We start from the raw sequence: 19,530 nt of genomic DNA on the forward strand, positions 1-19,530 counted from the left end.
ACAGAGCCACAAAAACATACACATAAAAAATTAAAACACTGGGGTTGGAGAGATGGCTCAGTGGTTAAGAACACCGACTGTTCTTCCAGAGGTCCTGAGTTCAATTCTCAGCAACCACATGGTGGCTCACAACCATCTGTAATGAGATCTGGTGCCCTCTTCTGGCCTGCAGGGACACATATAGACAGAATACTGTATACATAATCAATCACTTAATAAATCAATCAATCTTAATTTAAAAAAATTAAAACATTAAACTGGGCAGTGGTGACACATGCCTGTAATCCCAGCACTCGGGAGGCAGAGGCAGGAGGATCTCTGTGAGTTCAAGGCCAGCCTGATCTACAGAACTAGTCCAGGACAGATTCCAAAGCTACAGAGAAACCCTGTCTGGGGGGGGGGGGGGGATTTAGCTCAGTGGTAGGCCCTGGGTTTGGTTCTCAGCTCTGGAAAAAAAAAAATTAAAACATTGAGGGGTGGTTGTTTGTTTGTTTGATATTGGGTTTCTCTATGTAACAGCCCTAGCTGGTCTGGAATTTAATTTGGTGACTAGGCTGGCATCAAACTCACAGAGATCTGCCTGCATCTGCCTCCAGAGTGTTGTGGTTAAAGGTATGTGCCACAATACATGGCAAAAATGAAACCTTTTCTTTTTCTTCTTTTCTTTTTTTTTTTAGACAGGATTTCTCTGTGCAGCCTTGGCTGTCCTGGAACTGACACTGTAGACTAGGCTGGCCTCGAACTCAGAGATCCATCTGCCTCTGCCTCCTGAATGCTGACATGCACAAACCAATAAATAAAATACACATAATTTAAAAATACTCTTGAAAGAAAACAAGCAAGACAGAAGTGAATTGGTGGCTTAAGCCAGTAATCCTAGATGCTCAGAAGCCTGAGAAAGGGGGATTGCAAGTTCAAGGCCTACCTGGGCTAGGATGAATTTATGACCAGCCTGGGACCTGTTTCAAAAGTAAAAAAAACTAAGAGGGTTGGCACTATAGTTGTACTATTTATTGAGCGCCTACTACATACCAGGTGCCAAGTTTCTGTTGTTCTTTACATCCTCCAAGAATATAAAGGAAGTGTGGAGGTAACTTTTCCCAAGTCTCCCAGCAACCAGGATTCAGGGGTTGCTATCCTCCATCCCACACTCAGGGATATCAGTCAGAGATAATATGGCCATTTGTGGAGACAATTTTGGTTTCATAACTGGAGATGGGGCACAGAGCTCCTGGAGTCTGGTGGGTACATCCCATCATGCTCAGGACAGTTCCTACAGCAAAGGCCTAGGGCTGGGATGTAGCTCAGATGTAGAGTGCTTACCTAGCTTGCACAAAGCCTGCATCTATACCCAACAATATATAAATTGGGCATAGTGGGGTATGTCTTGAATTCTTGCACTGGGGAGGTGGGGGCAGGAGGATCAAAAGTTCAAGGTAATCTTCAGCTAAATGGCAATTTTGGGACACCCTAGGTACATAGTATATGAAACCCTGTCTCAAAAAAACCCCTACTGTCCAGGGTGTACCCAATGTTCTCAGCACCACACGGTGGCTGCTGTACTGGGCTTGTTTCTTTAACACTCATTAGGTGTTCCAATGTGCAGCCCAGAGTGAGACCACTGTTCAGCAATATTACTTCTGCTCCACTGTGGGACCCTGGAGGAGGGGACCAAGCCTATTGGGGTTGCACAACAGTGACCTTGACTTCACAACCTCTCAGACTCAAAGGCAAGGGCTTTGGGTCATAGGTTCCTTCCACTGGGCTGGACAGTGTCTGTGTGTGTGTGTGTGTGTGTGTGTGTGTGTGTGTGTGTGTGTGTGTGTGTGTGTGTCTACAGAGATGGGTTTCCCTGCAAGCTTTGGCAAGCAAAGAGCAAGATTGCCACCTAGTGGACAGACCGGGCAGGACAGTTCAGCTGTAAGGCGCTCACTGCATGGTACCGCTCTCATTTATCATCAGGAGGGGTAGGGATGTGCACCCGTCTCCTCAGCTTCCCCCTACATCTTTCACTCTCACACTCCACACACCCTGCACTGGACTGTCTGATTCTTTCTCGTGCTAAAACAGCCTTTTGGCTCCTGGGCAAGATCCAGGACAGATACTGTCTGTCTTAACCCATCCTGGAAATTAGCAAACTACCATTTCCAACTGGAAATGAACCCTCCTTGGTCTCCACCGCAAACGTCTCCTGACCGTAGCCAGTAAACAGGCTCTCCCAGGCAGAGAACCCAGCACACCCAAGCCTGAGGATCGGTGTGTGACTTGTTCTGGTTCCTACGCACGTTCATCTCAGACAGTCTATGGAAGCCCACATTTGGCCTGCTTTTCTGACAATGGCAGCAGTCCTGGGTACTGGGCCTCTCTGAGTCCTTCAGACGTAGCTAAGGGTTCTCAAGTATCTTGAAGAAGTTGTCCCTTCTCTGTCTGTATAGGGAAACTCTTCTTCTGGCTGCAAATGGAGTGTAGAAGAATTCCTAAAGGCAAGCAGAAGACAGAAAGGATCAGGACACACGCAGGGCACACTCTTGTTTCCTACATACAACAAGTGAGGCATCAGCCTGTTCAAGATAAATCAGTTAGAAAATGAAGGGGACAGAAGCCACCCCCATGTGGCTGTGGGTGAGGGAAGGGATAAACTCACCTGTGGCCACAGACACATTCAGAGACTCAAGACCGGGAGGCAGCTGACGCCTGGGCAGAATAGTAAGGAGCATCTGGCAGCAGGCAAGAACCTCCTGGGACAGACCAGAGCCCTCGTTGCCTGCAGGACATGGGACAGTATTAGGGAGGCCCAGCCTGAAGTCCACATGCTTAGAAAACAGACATTGAAAACATCAAAGCAGATACAGCCTACTTACCCAGCAAGAGGAGAGTAGGCCGGTCCCAGAGGAACTCTAGGCAGCTAGTGACAGGGACCTTGGAGCACTGGGAGATCTCAGGACCTGGGCAGCCCACTGTGCCCACCACAAGCCAGCCCTGCTGGGCCTTGGCCTGAAAGAGGAAAGAAAACACCATGTCCTGGCTCACCAAATCATGATCAGAGCCATGGCCAAGGAGCCCAGCCTTGTACACACGCATTCACAGAGAGGTGCCTTCGCCTTAGGGTCAGTCAGATCCTCTAGCTGGCCAGCATCTGAGGGGGCCAACAACACAATGGACAAAAATCCCCAGCCGTGTGGTAGGGTGGCTGTGGAAGCCCTTGGAGTGGCGGGAGAGAGATCTGAAGACAACTAATGAGTATCTTGTAGGCAGTGGGGGAAGGTTCCAGGGAGACCTGCAAGTATGGAGGCACAAAGGCCCTGCTCACCTGTCATATCTGAGGAATGGTAAGCTAGCCAGAGGGAATGCTGTCAATGAGGCAGAGCAAGGTCTCAAGGGCCACTGGAAGCACTGGGCTTTTATACTGATATCAAAGCCTCAAAAGGTTTCATTTTGTTTTGAACTCACTATGAACCCCAGGCTGGCCTTGAACCCATGGTGGTTTTCCAGTCTTAGTCCCTCAAGTACTAGGACTATAAGTATGTGCCACTGGACCTGGCACTTTGAAACCTTTGGAGCAAAGAAGTGACCTAGTCTGACTTGGGTGTCAGCAGAATCACTGTGCATGTCACACTGAGACCCAAGCACCGAGAAGATGAGAACTCGGACAAGGGCAGCAGAAGAGGGCGTGAGAGATGGGGATGGAGCAGCAATAACTCCAAGAAAAAGGCAAAAGGATTTGGGGACACGTGGGACGTAACTGTGAGGACAAGAAGTCAAAGGTGATCTCTGGGCTGAACAACTGGGCTGGATAGGCCCTAGAACAGATGGGAGAGAGTTGTAGCCCTGTGGGAGCAGAGGGGAAGAGTTGTAGCAGACATAATAAGCCTGGAGTTGAGGTGCGGGGTGAGATCCAAGTTAGAGCATCCATTTGGCCAAATCAAAATGGGAGTTTAAGCCCAGCAGTGGTGGCGCATGCCTTTAATCCCAGCACTTGGAGACAGAGGCAGACGGATCTCTGTGAGTTTGAGGCCAGCCTGGTCTACAGAGTGAGTTCCATGATAGCCAGAGCTACACAGAGAAACCCTGTCTTGGGAAACAAACAAACAACAGCAACAAAAAAGGGTGAATCCCATTTCCCACCAAGCTCAGCCAGAGTTCCTCAGAAGAGGGACTGTCTATCAGATGACGACAGGAAATGCTTCTAGACATGTGCTGTTCAATATGAGAACCACTGGGCACACCTGCTACTTCCTAAAGATTTTAACGTTGTCTTATGTGTCTGAGGGTTTATCTGCATGCATGTGTGTCTACCACATGTGCCTGATATCCATGGAGGCCAGAAGAGGGCATCAGATGCCCTGAAAAGGAGCCACCATGTGAGTGCTGGGAATCAAACCTGGGTCCTCTGGGAGAGCAGCCAGTGTTCTTAACTGTTAAGCTCTCTCTCCAGCCCTAGTACACATGACTCATTAAGGATCAAATATGGCTAGTCCAAATTGAGATGTATTATGTATAAACATTTTAAAATGGTATTTAATCTGGACACGGTGGCATTCACCTATAAAAAGGCCCAGGCAGGAGAATTTCTGTGGATATGAGGCTAGCCCTGGGCTACACAACAAGATCCTGTCTCAAATTCTTTTCTTTAATAATAAAGTGTATGTTTTAATGATATTTTGGGCATATTGAATAAATTATGTCTCTTTTTACTTTTCTGGGTTTTTTTTTTTTTTAATGTTGTTATTGTTCTGTTTTTTGAGATTGGGGCTCATGTAGCCTAGGCTGGCCTTGAAAGGAATGGTCTTCCTGCCTCCACTTGCTAAAGGCTCAAATTACAGACATCTGGTTCTTTTTACTTTTCAGCGTGGTTACTAGAAAATCTGAAATTAGACACGTGGCTTGAATGTAAGTTTATTAGTCAGCTTTCTTCCCCCTCCTTTCAAGGTTCTTGACTTACCGTGGGGTGGGCGGGGACCGGGATAGACAGAAGTCAGAGGGGATGCCAAATACGAGGCAATGTTGCCCTCTCGTGTCCAGCTAGGAAAACACAGCTGAAGAACGCTACAGCTTACCCCTAGCAAAGCCTTGTTCAAAATTGCGTGTTCCAAGTTGAGCCTCTATTCCAGATACCCACATCTCCACCAGGTCCCCGGAGTATTGCTGAAGACCCAAAGGTGTCAGACACTGACTTGCTGACGCAGATGGCCAAGGCAGTAAAGGAAATGAGGCGAGGAAATCCCTAACTTCAGACGATGGTCCATTTGTCATTTTAAAGACCCCGGGATCCTTCCCAGTGGGACTTAGAAGGCTGTAGGACTCAATGCCACCGCGTTCCCTTCTCTTCTCCCCCCCTACCCTCCCACCCCCCGCCATCCACTGCTAGCTGGAAGTGGCTTTAAGAACCAGAGCTGGACTCATCGCCTCTCCTTCCCCTCTTGTCCCACATTACCTTCAAAAAACCGGCCAGGTCAGGAGTGGAGAACACGTCCATCACCTCCATAGCCCCAGCGCTGGCCTTGCTGACTACTGGAGTAAGCGGGCAGCTGCAAAGGTTCCCCACGATCCGCGTTAAACCCGGCAATCTCAAGCCCCGCGCCCTCCACACCCTCGGGCTCCCCGCAAGGTGCTTAGGAACTTGGCTCCGCCTCCAGATTGGGCGCAAAAGGAACTAAGGGACGTCCGTGCCTGTTTCTCCGACTGGTGATGACTCTGTCTACTCCGAGAAAGTGAGCGGAGCGCAGCACTGCCCCAAGATTCCGGGGATCCTGGAGCCCCTCAAGGACAAGCCATAGCTGCTGAGGGTCGTCGCCTGGGCTCGCCTCTGCCGCCTCATCGCAAGGCCGGGGCCGCAGTGGGCTCACCTCCATGCAGACGCCCTGGTGCACCTGGTAGCCGCACAAGGCGTCCAGTTTCTGCCGCCTGGGCCTCAGGACAGGGATGCCCCGCGCCTCGGCCACCCGGAGCAGCTCGGCCCGCTCCCCCTGCAGCCCAGCCTTTCCGGCCTGGAGCAGGAGCCGGGCCACGCGCCGGCGGGCGGCACGCAGGGCCAGGAGGCACGGGGACAGGCCGAACAGATGTTCCAGCCGCTGGGTCGGCGCCAGGTCATCCAGAAGCAGGCGGCTCAGCTCCTCCCCGCCAGGCCGCGCCACCGGGGAGAAATGACGGACAAGCAGGCGACCAAAGCACCCGACCTTCCCGAGCAGTCGCATAGCTCCAGCTGCGCCTGGGACTCCACTAACAGACGGGTGCAGAGGACCCGTTGGCCTCCCACACCACGAGCCCTCACGTAGGACAAACTGTCCCGAGTCCCCGCTCAAAGATTGCCCACAACCTGACACCCTAGCTAAGATAGTCGCCTCCCAGACTCCCACGTGGGTCCCCAGCTTCCGGGTTCTGGAGGCCCGGCCCCCTGTCCGATGACGCACACGCGTGCTTGGCCGCCGCTACGTCTCCAAAGCACCCTCTACAGGAATGGTGGGCACTACCTCCAGTGCCGCGGGCGAGCTCAGAGGCTGTTGAGCTGATGCTGAGCTGATGCTGAGCTGAGCTGAGCTGAGCTACCTCGCCCTGCTTCCGGTGACCGGAGCTGTCAGGAAGCTGGGCTAGCAGCATTCACTTACGCACCTTGCAAAGACCAATTTAAGACGATGGTTTGGCTATCCTGTTGAATCAGGTCAGTCTTGGTGTCTTCCTCCTCACATTCAGGCACAGAGTCACTTCTGGGAATTGTTCCCAGAACTTTATCCAGTCAGACCCTCAGCATCAGCCGGCAGAACCCCAACGATATTTCCCATCTCCAGACCACTGCCGTGAAGACTATCATGTCTCTGTTGACAAGCAACTGATGATGCTCTTGGCCCATGGTAACGCCGGGACTCCTTTGCTCACTGCTCAGACCCCTCTACTAGTTCTTTTCAGCCTGTCTTTTTGCTTTTTTTTTTTTTTTTTTTTTTTAACTTTTTTGTTTTGTTTTGTTGTTGTTTTAGGTTTCGGAGACAGGGTTTCTCTGTGTAGCTTTGGAGCCTGTCCTGGAACTCGATCTGTAATCCAGGCTGGCCTCCAACTCACAGAGATCCGCCTGCTTCCACCTCCTGAGTGCTGGGATTAAAGGCGTGCGCCACTACTGCCCAGTTTAACTTTTTTTTAAGGCAATGACTCACCAAGTAACCCCCAATGAATGGCCTAAAACTCTTATGTAGACCAAGCTGGCCACAAATTCATGGCAACCCCCCTGCTTCTGCTTCTCGAGTGTTGGTATTAAAGGTGTGCACCACTATGCATGCCTGGGTCCAATTTATTTTATTTTTCAAGTCTTTCATTGTTTATGCGTGGAAGTGTATTGTTTGTGTGTATGGCTGTGCACCACACGCATGCCTGGTGCCCCAGGAGACCAGAAGAGCTTGTAGATTTCCTGCGACTGGAGTTACCATGTGGGTTCTGGGAAGCAAACATGGAACCTCCAGAAGAGCAGCCAATGTTCTTAACTGCTGAACCATCTCCCTCCCTCTATTTATTTACTTATTTACTTACTTATATTTTTTGGAGACACATGTATCCTTGCTGGCACTAACCATCTCCTGCTCCCACCCCAGAAGTGATACTCCATATCCACCCACCTGCCCACTTACCTGGAAGAAATTCTGAGACACAGCCACACTGATCACCAAGGAGGAGGAAAAAGTGAAAGACACTTCTAAGGCCAGAGTAGGTTTCGATCTTTCTCTTTAATTGTTACAGTGAAATGGAAGCTGGAAGACAGGCCCTGGTATTCTGTAGCCATGGTCAGAGTGCAGTGATGACCCCAGGATAGTAGCCAAGATTGGGCTGGAGAGGTGGGGAGTGGGGCAGGGAGCCTGGAGCTCTGGGCAACCATACAGGTGAAAGATGAGGTCCTGTCTCTGCTACCCCAACCCTAAGGGGCAGAGGGGAGGGTGCAAGACAAACAGTGCCCCTTTTGGCCACATCCCCTTGCTAGGTCAAAAGGAAAAGGTTGAGGAGAGCAAAGGCTAAGGAACCGAACCCAAAGGGGGACTCAGAACAAGTCAGCAGATAAAACAATCACTACCATGCCTTCTCTCCCCAGCCCGTATTTTTTTTCACATGTATATTGGGAATAATTTGAGAAATTTTTTATCTCTAGTGGAGTGGATACCGAAAGTAAGACCCAGGGTCCAGAACTCAAAATCCAGAGGCAGGAGGCAAGCCATGAGTGTGGGGAAGTAGGAGCTCCCCCACGACACTAGGTCACCTGCTCTGTGGGCCTCATCTGGATGTCTCCAACCTGTGGGAAGCAGAAGGCGTGAGGCAGCTCCCCTCAAGGACTCCCTGCAGTCAGCCCACTTATGGGCAGAGTCAGGCTTCTCCCAGTGGGTAAGCAGCTAAGGGCAGGCTCACCTGAACGTGGGGCGGGGTGCTGAGGACGTAGATGACAGCTTCAGCCACATCCTCGGGTCTGAGACACTGAGCACCAGGGGAGAGCGTTGAGACAGGGCCGATGTGACCAAGTTCCTTCCCCCTCAGAGGGACTCTAACCTCCACATCCCCACCCGACCCTCCAGAAGTGACAAGCTGCAGAGGAGCAGTCTGGGGGTCCTAAGGACTGAGCGGCTTTACTAGGCCCAGAAGGCGCCCACCTTTATGTCTTCATAGGTGGCAGCTGCCCTCTCGGGGTCCTTGTCATGGAGTTTGAAGGCAAACTGTGTCTCCACCAAGCCTGGAGAGATACACTGGGCCAACAGAGAGGTCCTGCTCAGCCTGAGCTTTCTCGGGCCTTAGAGGAGGTGGAGGGGAAGGCTAGAGGCCAGGGCTCCCAGTTCACAGTGGCAGCTGCTTCATGTCCTCAACAGTCCCCCTCCTTCCAAAGTCACCACTGAGAGCTCCAACTGGCACCTCTCACAGTACCCTGTACTAGATATGGAGCCGTCCCTACAGGCTTGGGTCATGCTTTCCAAGGCGGTGTTGTTTAAAGCCTCATAACCAGGTAAGTGCCATTATCACCCCATCTCACAAATGGGAAAACTGAAGCTTAGTCCAGTGATTTACCCAAGGCATGAGGTCTTCTAGGGAAGAGCCCAGAGTGCTGGTCTCCAGTTCCGGGGTGTGAGTTCTCTTAGTCTCACTCCATGGTCCCTCCAAGTCGGCCCTTCCCACTCAAAGTGTAAGTCTGACCATTGGCTCTGGGGTGAGTGGAGTGAGGTGACTGTCCCCGTAAGGAGCAGCAGCGCCCAGGACTTGTGCACTTGTTGAACCCAGGGGCTCTGAGCAGGCCTTCCTGGACATGTGCAGGCGGGAGGGCTGGGCCCACACCATTCCCACCAGGGCTAGACCACAGCCTCACCGTGGCCCGGATATGGGTCTGGGCCTCCAGAAGCTCTTGCCTTAGTCCCTCTGTCAATGCTGTGACGGCATACTTGGTCGCACAATAGAAATGGATCACAGACTCGGGTGGGACTCGGTGGCCACACATACTGGGTGGAAGAAGGGAAGGGGAGAGAGGGAGGGTAAAGTCCCGCGGACACAGGCAGTGCTCCTGTCATCCGGGTCAGCTTCGTTACCCAGAGGTTGACACGGAAGCCTTGGTGGGGGAACCGTGGATGGCTACCCCTACAGTCCACTGGCTAAATCTAGCCTCTTGTCTACGCAGCTCCTGAAACCTGCTTTGTCTTGAGGCTGTCCTTCAGCCTACTGAGTACTGCAGCCAGACAGGTTGACAGGAGCCTCACCACGTTGTCTGCATGCTCAGACAGAGCTCTCCTGGGAGATCTCTGGAGTTGTCCAGACCATGTCCCCAACAGGCAAGGGGCCTCCTATGCTAGAACCTGTGCAGTCTCTTTGGCCCACGAGGCGGGTGTATCCCTGGGTCTGAGGAAAAGGTCCAGTGGTCCTCAGTCTCTGGAGAGCTCCCAGGCATTGGCCATGGAAGGCAGGGGCTGAGATGTCCGCTCTAGATAAAGGGACTTCCCTTTGTTAGAATCATGCCACTTAGATATTAAATACCTATCTTACTGTCAAAGAAAATGTCATCTAGAGGTTAAGTGAGCTGTGACAGGTGGGTCACATCAGTGACCCAAGCTCTAAGCCTCGGCCACCCAGCCTCACCTGTTGATGTTAATAATATGCCCGTCATCCACATTTCGCTCCTTCATGGACTGGTAAGCTTCCCGAGTGCAGATGCTGAGGGCCAGTACATTCACCTGTGGGCCAGGGAGGGCAATGGAGTGGCTCCAGCTTGGGCCCAATTGAACAGGTGACAGAGCCGTGGAGCACCAGGGGGAGGGAGTGGTATGCCTTCTCTGTGGGAGGGGTTTGGGGGGCACCCCTCACAACTACCACCCCCAGATGATGGCACAGAGGCAGCTCTTTTCCTGGCTGAGTCCCTGTGAATAAGCTTCCCACCCAAGCCCAGGACACTCTGCCAGCCATCTCTGCCACAATCAGACCTCTGCTTCAGGAAACCTGCCATGGTTCTCAGGGACGGTGTCTAGACCTGATCCCTCCTAAACAGATTGAAAACCTTCCTCAAGTGGCCTAAATCTTTCTCTTCACACACAGAACCCACCCACCCCCTTTCCCTGCCCTCCTCAGCCACCCTGTTCCCTGGTAATCCCCACCAATCATGGGTGGAGGAGGCTCACAGGCCTTTAACCTATATCCCAGCAACAAGCCCAGGTGTGGGGACTCTTCAGTGGGTGGGGTCACTTGCCATTCCTGGTAGAGGTGATCTTAAGTCCCCACCCTTCACAGAGCAGAGGTCTAAGGCGCTATCTGCTCTGAAGCACCTGTCTGCTGGCTACTCCACCCATTAGCCTTGCCAGAGAGGCCAGCAGAGATAAAGCTTTCATCGGGCCTCCTGCCTTTCTCTTCTCCAGAGGAGAGGGACAGCTCGCAGATGAGCTGATTTGCTTTATCGAGTGTCACCCAGGCATCAGGACAGAATGCCCTCAGTGAAGACCTGCTTCAGTGCTTGGGGTAGCAGCAACACTTGGGTATTGGGATGCAGAAAGGGCTCAGCCTGTTTCTGGCTCTCTTAACAGGGTGGGGTTGTGGGGCATATGGAGGATAAATGAGTCCCTAGGAGCATGGTGGAAGCCTCCTGGGCCTAGGGCTACTAGGATGGGGCTAATGGATTTAGGTAATATTCAAGACAAAGGGGCCTTGGGGACTTAGGAGTCCCTCATTTCACAGATGGGCAAGCTGAGGTCCAGGATGAGACACATGTCTCTGCCCACGAGGGCTATGATTCTGATAGAGAAGACTGAGGCCAGGCTTCATTCTCATTGTTCATTGTTCCACTTCCAAGTACCTATTAATGCTAGCCTACTATACCAGATGTAGAGAGGGCTCTGACATTGCTTTCAGCCTCTCAAATACTTTCACACCCTAATGCCACCCCACAATGCTGTCCAGAAGTTGGAAACACATGTCCTTGAGGCTGTGTTTGGTCTATACACGCTCTTATTACATGTTTGTTTACTTATTTGTGTGTGTGTGTGTGTGTGTGTGTGTGTGTGTGTGTGTGTGTGTATGCATGCCACAGTGCTAACGTGGAGGCCAGAGGACAGCTTATGGGAGGTGACTCTCTTCTCTCACCATATGGGTCTTGGGTCTTGATGGTGAGCACCTTCACTTACTGTGCCATTTTACCAACCCTGGCCTGCTCACTCTCCAAATACAGGCTCCCCATCTCTCGAAAAGAAGCCGAAGATCTGCCCATACTACAGTGGGCAACTAGCCTGGATCAGAGCAAGGACCACCCCTTTACAGGCCACGTGTTCTCCCACACTCTGTAGACCATACCTGGGGACAGTGAAGCTTGTGATGTGGATGATTTAGGTGTGTTCATCCCAGCTAAACGTGACAAGACTACAGCTCAGAGGCTGTCAGGCGCTTGCCTGAGTCACACAGGACCAGGTGCAAACATAACCTCTTCTTTCTGCTCTTTTTCTTCCCCTAAAACCATGATCCCAGGTACCCAGCACAAGCAGGGGCATTCAATAAATTATAGTTCTCTCCCCTGCAATCTTTCTCCCGCACAACCAGTCCAGAGTTTAAGAACTATCAGGGGCTGAAAAGTTGTTTATCCACTCCCTCTCCTTGTGATACCAGTAGTGAGTGGAAAATCAAAATACCCCAGTGGGAAACTGAAGCTCCCTCTTCCTGGAGCCCTGTCCCCGGGAGCCCTCTGCCTTATAGGCCCCTGGTGCCCACTCCCTCCCACCACCCAGCCACCGGCCCCAGTTCTGGAACCCTTACATTGAACATGTCCTTCCAACCGCTGGTGCTGCCTGAGAGCAGGGTGTCGGGCCGGGCCATGCCGGCATTGTTGATGCAGATGTCCACGCCACTGTGCTGAGAGCGGACAGCTGAGAACATGGAGAGGATGTCCTCCTCATTTGACAGGTCACATCTGTAGGGGATCAAAGTCCCGGGGTAGCCTGCACTCTTACATTCAGCAGCCAGCTCCTATGAAACCCAACAGGGGTCTAACTGGGGTGAGCTGCTCACTCCCACACCTCCTCACCCAGGGTCGCTCCCCCCTCCCCCCCCCCCCCACCGCCAGGTCACTACTCAGAACTCTCTAGTGGCAGCAGCCTTTTGGCCTTATGAGGAAGGCTGGGTCTGCCCATCCCCAAAGCTCGGTCTGTTTGGTCAAAGTCTAAGGGGTTGGGGACACTCCCCAAGAGAAGGACAGCAATGGTAGAACAGATCACGGAGGACTCTCCCATAAACAAGTCTTCAGTGCTAAGGAGAGAGAAGAGGCCAGGGGTCCTGAGAATGGAGGGAGACTTTTCTACTCTTTCCCCCAGTACCTGAAAGTAGACCTCTATATCTACTTTCATTCTTCCAGTGAGGCCAAGAGGCCCTGAGCTGGTTACCCCAGAGCCCCAATTCTCTTCTTCTCTTTAGTGTCGGCCAGTCCCTCCCAGAGGGGCTCGGCTCTGAACTGCTACGTCCCTTCACAAAAGGCACACAGAACTTAAAGGTGAGCCCTGTGCACACCTTTCAGTGGAACTCAGCCAAGTCTCTCTTTCTCCCCACAAGTAGTCAGGCTCTCTAACCTCTAGCATCCCCTCAACCTCTAGCATCCCCCACCTACTTAAGTCCGTCACCTGCCACTAGACACTCCCTGTGCATGTCCAAGTCCCTCAGTACACCGCAGAGCCCTGAAAAAGCAGGGCCCCTGAGTGTGGCAGGAGCTGACATTTACAAGTTGGAAGAAAGCAGGCTGTGGGAGGCCAGGGAGTGACTGAGCACTTGAGCCTTGTGAAGGTGACTGTGTAAGTGTGGCGCGCGGGCGGGGGGGGGGGGGGGGGCAGTGTGCAGGCTGGCCTAGAGGAAGGCCAGTTTGGCCAACTGCCCTGGCCTGGGCCCCTTCCTCCTTCCAAGTGAAGCTAGGAATAAAAGGCTTGATCAGGTGGCCAAATAAATTCTTTCCTGCCTTTTTGTTTGTTTGTTTTGGGTTTTGTTTTTTTGAGACAGGGTTTCTCTGTGTAGCCCTGGCTGTCCTGGATCTTGCTTTGTAGACTAGGGTGGCCTTGAACTCACAGAGATCCGCCTGCCTCTGCCTCCCTGGTGCTCTGCCAGGTTCTTCCTGCTCTAACCTTCTGTGAGTTCAAAAGTCGTATCCCTCTGGGACTCGGAAGCCCCCTTCCACCTGATTTTACTGTTCATAACCATCTCAGGGAGCAGGATTTCTCCCAGCAATTCTACAGAACCCAAACTTAGTTTTAATATCATCGAATTAATCAATCAATAAAACAGGTAGTGAGCAAGAAACCCAGGAATACCCCCACTCCAGACTCAAAGTTCTCAACAGAAAAGGGGTGTGTGTGTGTGTAATATTTTTCTCCCCATCACTGCCAAGCCATGCTTCATCTCTGCCATCTCCATCTACTCTCCAAAATGACCTGAAATCCGGACAGTCCCACACAGCAAAGAGGTTTTCCCTTAATGACATGTAGCCATCCCAAGGCTGAATGATCTGCCTGGAGATTCCCTGGGATTCGGGGCCTCCCTTTCCTGGGTAACTTAGGGCAGAGAAGTGGAGGAGAAGGCAAGAGTGGCTTCAGAATTAGGGAATCAAAACTAAAAACAGGGGGCTGGAGAGATGGCTCAGTGGTTAAAAGCACCGGCTGCTCTTCCAGAGGACCCAGGTTCAATTCCCAGCACCCACATGGCAGCTCATCACTGTCTGTAACTCCAGTTCAGGGGATCTGACATCCTTGCACAGACATACATACAGGCAAAACACCAATGCATACACATAAAATAAAAATAAATAAATGGAAAAAAAACCCTAAAAACAAAACAAACAAACACCTAGGGGAATCCAGTTGTCCAATCCTTGGCTTTAATCCCCTAGGCTTCAAAGCTGGGGTTGGACCCTATGCTTTTCCAGGGGAAGGGAGGGGCAAAGTGGGGCAATGGTGGAGCCAGGTGACCTTGGGATTATCTGGGAGGCTATAAAGTGTACCTTTAGTCACTAGCAGGGAATCAGGCAGTCCTTCCTGTACACCTTCTCCCTTTGCCTCCACCCAAGGCCTCCTTACCCCTTTTCTACCAGTGGACTTTGAACCATGCTGAGGACAGAGCCCTGCAGGGAAGGGCTAACCCACACACCTGAGGGTGGTCCTGTCAGGGCAAATAATGGGACTTTCTCTTGTCTTCCCCCAAATGGCCATCTCCTCCTCGCCTTTTCAGAGTTGGTGCTGCTCATAAGTTTGGGGACCCCCAAAAGCATGTTAAGAGGAAAACTAGGGAGTCCTGCATCCATTAAGATTTACATATCCAGGGTTGGGGATTTAGCTCAGTGGTAGAGTGCTTGCCTAGCAAGCGTAAGGCCCTGGGTTCGATCCTCAGCTCCAAAAAAAAAAAAAAAAATTTACATATCCAGTGCCCTATTGCCCTATTTCACCTGTTCGGTCCCACCTAGGAAAATGAACCAGAAAAAAAAGATTCTATAAGTAAATATTCCCGTCACCACTTAGGCTCATGGCATATGAGTGGAGCCTGAGATAGGAACTTGAAAGGAGCGTTAGCTCGCGAGTCACTCTCAAGACCTCTAGAGTCTTGCTCATTGGTTGGCTAGCCCTTTACCTGGTGTGGCTGGGTGAGGTCTGAGGACAAGAGGAAATTAACCTAGCCACTAAAGCTAGCCAGCTTTCTTTCCTTCTCCATGGCTGTCTAGCTATGCCCGGACCTCTGGCTTCCCCTTTCTTTCCACCTGTCAGTATACGGGCAGACGATGGCAGGGGTAAGGGAACAGAATGCCAGGGGTCAGGGATTTGGTACGCTGCAGGCACAGGCTGCCAGGAGCGAATGGCTCGTTCTAAAAGCAGGACTAGGGGAGAAAGTAGGTCCTCCCGCTACCAGACAGCCATCACTCCTGCCCTCAAGGCCGTTGCAATGGCCCTGGGGTAGCAGACTGGTGGGAGCAGGGTCACAGTCTGGCTCCGGCCACTCCCCCTCCCCCACTCGGAGCCCTAGCCCGTGGAAACGACGTCCCCCAGAGCGTCCCCGCTGCTCAGCGGGACCTTACCTCGATGTTGCCAACGGTGCGGGCACAACCCACCACCTTCAGTCCCTGCTGGACTAATGCCCGGGCCACGGCCGCGCCTATGCCCCCCGAGGCTCCGGTCACCAGTGCCAGCCGGTCACGCCACCGCTCCATGCCGGCTCTGGCCATGGTCCCGAGCCGTCCGCCCACCTCGTTCAGCCAGCCAGGCACTATTACCGCGGAGCTTCGTCCGGGGTCACAGACGCTTGGCCGCTCCCCGGTCACTGCTGGGACGAGCGCGGACAACTTGCAGGCGTCGGAGCAGTGCCTAGACCCACCCCCGTGCGGGCGAGCCTCCGGCCCGGGCTCCGCCCTCGGGACCTCGGCACCGGGCCACATCGCGCCCCAGGACCGCCGCGGCTGGGCCGCCCTGTCCCTTGAGCGGCCGCGGGGCCGCCCCTTCCGGCCACGCCCCCGCGCGAGCCCGTTCCTCCCGCGGGGGACGGAAACCGCAGCGATTCGGGTGGGAGCCCACCGGCGCGAGAAGGGGCCTGACAGCCTGTGGTCTTGCTTTCTTGGTGAGCGCCTCCCTTTGTGGTGGAAGAGGACGCATGCACTCAAGGCCTCCTTTGCTCAGCCAGCCCCACTTCCAGAGGCCTGAGGACCTAAAGGTTACTCCAGTGCCCTCCCAAACCACAGGTGATTGATTGCAAAGACTCAGTCCAGAAAAGCTCAAGTGTCTCTGCCCTTAAGACCAGGTGACCCGAGGAAGGGGTCTTATTAGCCAAGAACTAAATGGTTAAAATACCCAAGTATTGTTGAGTTCTACTTCTAAATGGCCCCATGGTCTCCAACTGCCCTTGACAGCACCCTTCCCCGTCCTACATGGGCAGAAATTTTATATAACGTACTTCGAGGATCACTGGCAAGAGCTGACAATTTGAACACTGCGTAACAGACATATTTACACACTTTAAACAACATGCACAATACACCCTATAAGATAGGGTTTTGTTACTTCTTTTTTCTTGTGTAGGCGACTCAACACAGGGCCTCACACATGTTGAGCACCAGGTCTATCTACCACAAGGCCTGGTGGCACAGGTCAGTAAGTAATAGCACTATGGGAGTTAAAGGCAGGTGAATCAGTTTCAGGCCATCCTTTACTACACAGTTTAGGCCAGCTGGAACACGAGCCCTTTTCACAAAAAGCAAAATAATGACTATACTAGCACATAGAGGTGTGACCTGCATCTCAGTCCTAGGGCAGGAATGTGCCCAACTGTCTTTACTTCATTCTCCATTATTAGGTTATCAATTTTGTACAGAGTAGGGCTCACTTTATTCTCTGGCCATTCAGAGTTTAAAACTGCCTTATTTTGCCGCCCCTGAACAGTAGTGGCACTCACCTTTATGCCTTTAATCCCTGCATCTGGAGGCAGAAGCAGGTAGATTTCCAAATTCAAGGCCAGCCTAATCGACACAGTAAGTTCCCAGACAGCCAGGGCTACACACAGACACTCTGTCTCGAGAAAAAAGAAAAACCAAAAACTGATATCTACCTTCATCATATACCTATCCTTTATGGTTGCTGGAGTTGGACATATAGTTCTGAGATACGGCACCTGAGTACCAGTCACAAAAGCCATGCCTTTGCAATCCTGTAATCCCAGCACCAGGAGGCTAAGGCTGGATTACAAATCATATTCTGGGCTAGTGAGACCCTAATTTGAAAAAAAAAAAAAATTCACTGGGGCTAGCGAGAGCTCAGAAAAGCACTGGTTCAATTGCCAGCATCCACATGTCAGCTCACAACTGTTAACTCCAGTTCCAGAGGATCTGACATCTTCACACAAACATACATACAAACAAAAATACCTATACACATAAAAAATTTTCTTTAAAAATTAAAAAATTCACTTAACAAGCATCCATTTGGCTATCCTTCATATGGCCACAAAGGCAATAATTAAAACTATTATGAGGCTGGAGAGATGGCTCAGAGGTTAAGAGCACTGGCTGCTCTTCCAGAGGTCTGGAGTTCAATTCCCAGCAACCACATGGTGGCTCACAACCATCTATGTGATCTGGTGCCCTCTTTGGTCTTGCAGGCATACATGGAAACAGAACACTGTATACATAATTAACACATTTTAAAAAACTATTGCTTTCGGGAATTTCATGTAGCCAGGGGTGTAGATCAGTTCGCAGAGTGATGTCTAGTAAAGAAAATGCCTAGATAAGAGTATTGCCCAGAGTTGTTTGTTGCTCAGTGATACACAACCAAATAAAGACAACTCAGGTTTACCAAAGAAATGCCATCAACTACCTGGGAAACACCATGACAGAGGCTGAGGTAAGAGAACCATCTCCAGTTCAAGGCCAGTCTGAGCTGCATTGTAAGGCCCAAACAAAAGAGATCAATGATGAAAATTGGACGCACACATCACTGCTACACACTTGAAATCTAATTAAATGGTAGGAAGCTCCTACAATTCACTCCAGCCCCACTATTCAGACATGATGTCCTACAACTGTTGTCTGGGAGCCACCATGTCTAATCAACACTCAGGCACAAAGCCGTAACTATGCATTTGTGGTGCTGTTCAACCTCATCTTTTCCTTTTTTGTGTTGTGTGCCAAGTGCATTTGTATGCAAGTGCCAGGCATGTATAGGCCAGAGGAAACTGGTATGGTTCCTCAGTAACACTGTCCTACTTTTAAAGAAGTACTTATGATAGGTGTGGTGGCACACACTTTTAATCCCAGCACTTGGAAGACAAAAGGCAGGCAGATCTGAGTTCAAGACCTACCTGGTCTACATGGCAAGTCTCAAAACACAACCAGTACATTTACACATTTGTTGGCAGGGTACATGCATACCACGTATGGTCAGAGGGGACAACTTGTGGACGTCAGTTCTCTCCACGTGGGTCCCAGGAATCAGACTCAGGTCGTGAGGCCTGGTGGCAAGCACCTTCTCCCCACTGCATCACCTTAGTGACCCACCTTCTCTGAGACAAGGACTCTCTTTGGTCTGGAGCACAGGCCCAGTACACCCGCAAGCCAGTAAGTCTCAGGGATCCATCTCTGACGCCCAGCACTGGGTTTTCTCTTTTGTTTTATCCAACTTACATTTTATTCATTCATACAGTATATGAATGTAGTCCTTTAAAAAATATATTATGTAAGTTTTTATTATACTTATTATTGTACATGCATTGGTGTCGGGTCCCCTTAAATTGGAGTTACAGACAGTTGTGAGCCTCGATGTGGGTACTGGGATCTGAATTCGGATCCTCTGGAAGAGCAGTCAGTGACCTTAACCACTGAGCAATCTCTCCAGCCCCAGTCCTTTTCTTTTTACGCATTACCCAGTCTCATCCCTTACACAGCCTAACCTCTTTGTGTGTGTTCTGGGGATGGAACTCAATTCATTTTTAAAATTTTTATTTTGAGACATGTGATTAAACGCCTGCTGCCATTTCCCCTCTGGGTCTTACATGCATCTTATCATCATCTCTCCATCACTAATCTGACCTATCCAATGGCAGCAAAATGCTACACCTGGGAGTCATTCCCTTTAGTACTCAGCTTGCTTGTGACAGCAGTGAACTGTAAAGTCACACTGAGTTCATGAAGGAAAACAAATACGCTGAGTACACACTGACACAAACCACAATGTGGTCAGCTCTGATGCATCCTTCCCTGGTCCCACTCTTTTTTTTTAAAGATTTATTCATTCATTCATTCATTCATTCACTATGTATACAGAAGAGGGTGCCAGATCTCATTACAGATGGTTGTGAGCCACCATGTGGTTACTGGGAATTGAACTCAGGACCTCTGGAAGAGCAGTCGGTGGTGCTCTTAACCTCTGAGCCATCTCTGCAGCCCCCCTGGTCCCACTCTTATAGGCTGAGTAATTACCAACATTTTGTTGTCATTCTTTTAGGTCAATATGAGCCTCTGAATTTAAGGTGTTTCTGTTACCTCATTGGAAACTTCTAGTCTGGCAATTCAAGTCTCATGAGAAAGGAAAATGCTAG

The 19,530-nt window shown here is 51.1% G+C and overlaps 2 protein-coding genes across 4 annotated transcripts; both read right to left on the minus strand.

The window, feature by feature from the left end:
• Positions 1–796: 796 nt before the first annotated feature.
• Mrm1 (mitochondrial rRNA methyltransferase 1) lies at positions 797–6,883 on the minus strand. The gene is made up of 5 exons (XM_036196307.1): positions 5,671–6,883; positions 5,435–5,528; positions 2,862–2,994; positions 2,645–2,764; positions 797–2,477 (listed from the first exon to the last, which is right to left on the minus strand). The coding sequence occupies exons 1-5, from the start codon at positions 6,192–6,194 to the stop codon at positions 2,395–2,397; spliced, it is 954 nt and encodes a 317-aa protein (XP_036052200.1). The 5' UTR covers positions 6,195–6,883; the 3' UTR covers positions 797–2,394.
• Positions 6,884–7,690: 807 nt separating this feature from the next.
• Dhrs11 (dehydrogenase/reductase 11) lies at positions 7,691–15,960 on the minus strand. Of its 3 annotated transcripts, XM_036198197.1 has the most exons (7): positions 15,524–15,960; positions 12,238–12,447; positions 10,084–10,178; positions 9,323–9,452; positions 8,619–8,711; positions 8,380–8,445; positions 7,691–8,266 (listed from the first exon to the last, which is right to left on the minus strand). In XM_036198197.1, the coding sequence occupies exons 1-7, from the start codon at positions 15,878–15,880 to the stop codon at positions 8,225–8,227; spliced, it is 993 nt and encodes a 330-aa protein (XP_036054090.1). In that variant the 5' UTR covers positions 15,881–15,960; the 3' UTR covers positions 7,691–8,224. The 3 variants fall into 3 exon arrangements, with proteins under 3 accessions (XP_036054090.1, XP_036054091.1, XP_036054092.1); XM_036198198.1 differs by lacking the exon at positions 8,619–8,711; XM_036198199.1 differs by lacking the exons at positions 7,691–8,266; positions 8,380–8,445 and having other exon boundaries at positions 8,704–8,755.
• Between the last annotated feature and the right edge of the window lie 3,570 nt (positions 15,961–19,530).

Source organism: Onychomys torridus, chromosome 8, assembly GCF_903995425.1.
Source record: "Onychomys torridus chromosome 8, mOncTor1.1, whole genome shotgun sequence".
Classification (NCBI taxonomy): Eukaryota; Metazoa; Chordata; class Mammalia; order Rodentia; family Cricetidae; genus Onychomys; species Onychomys torridus.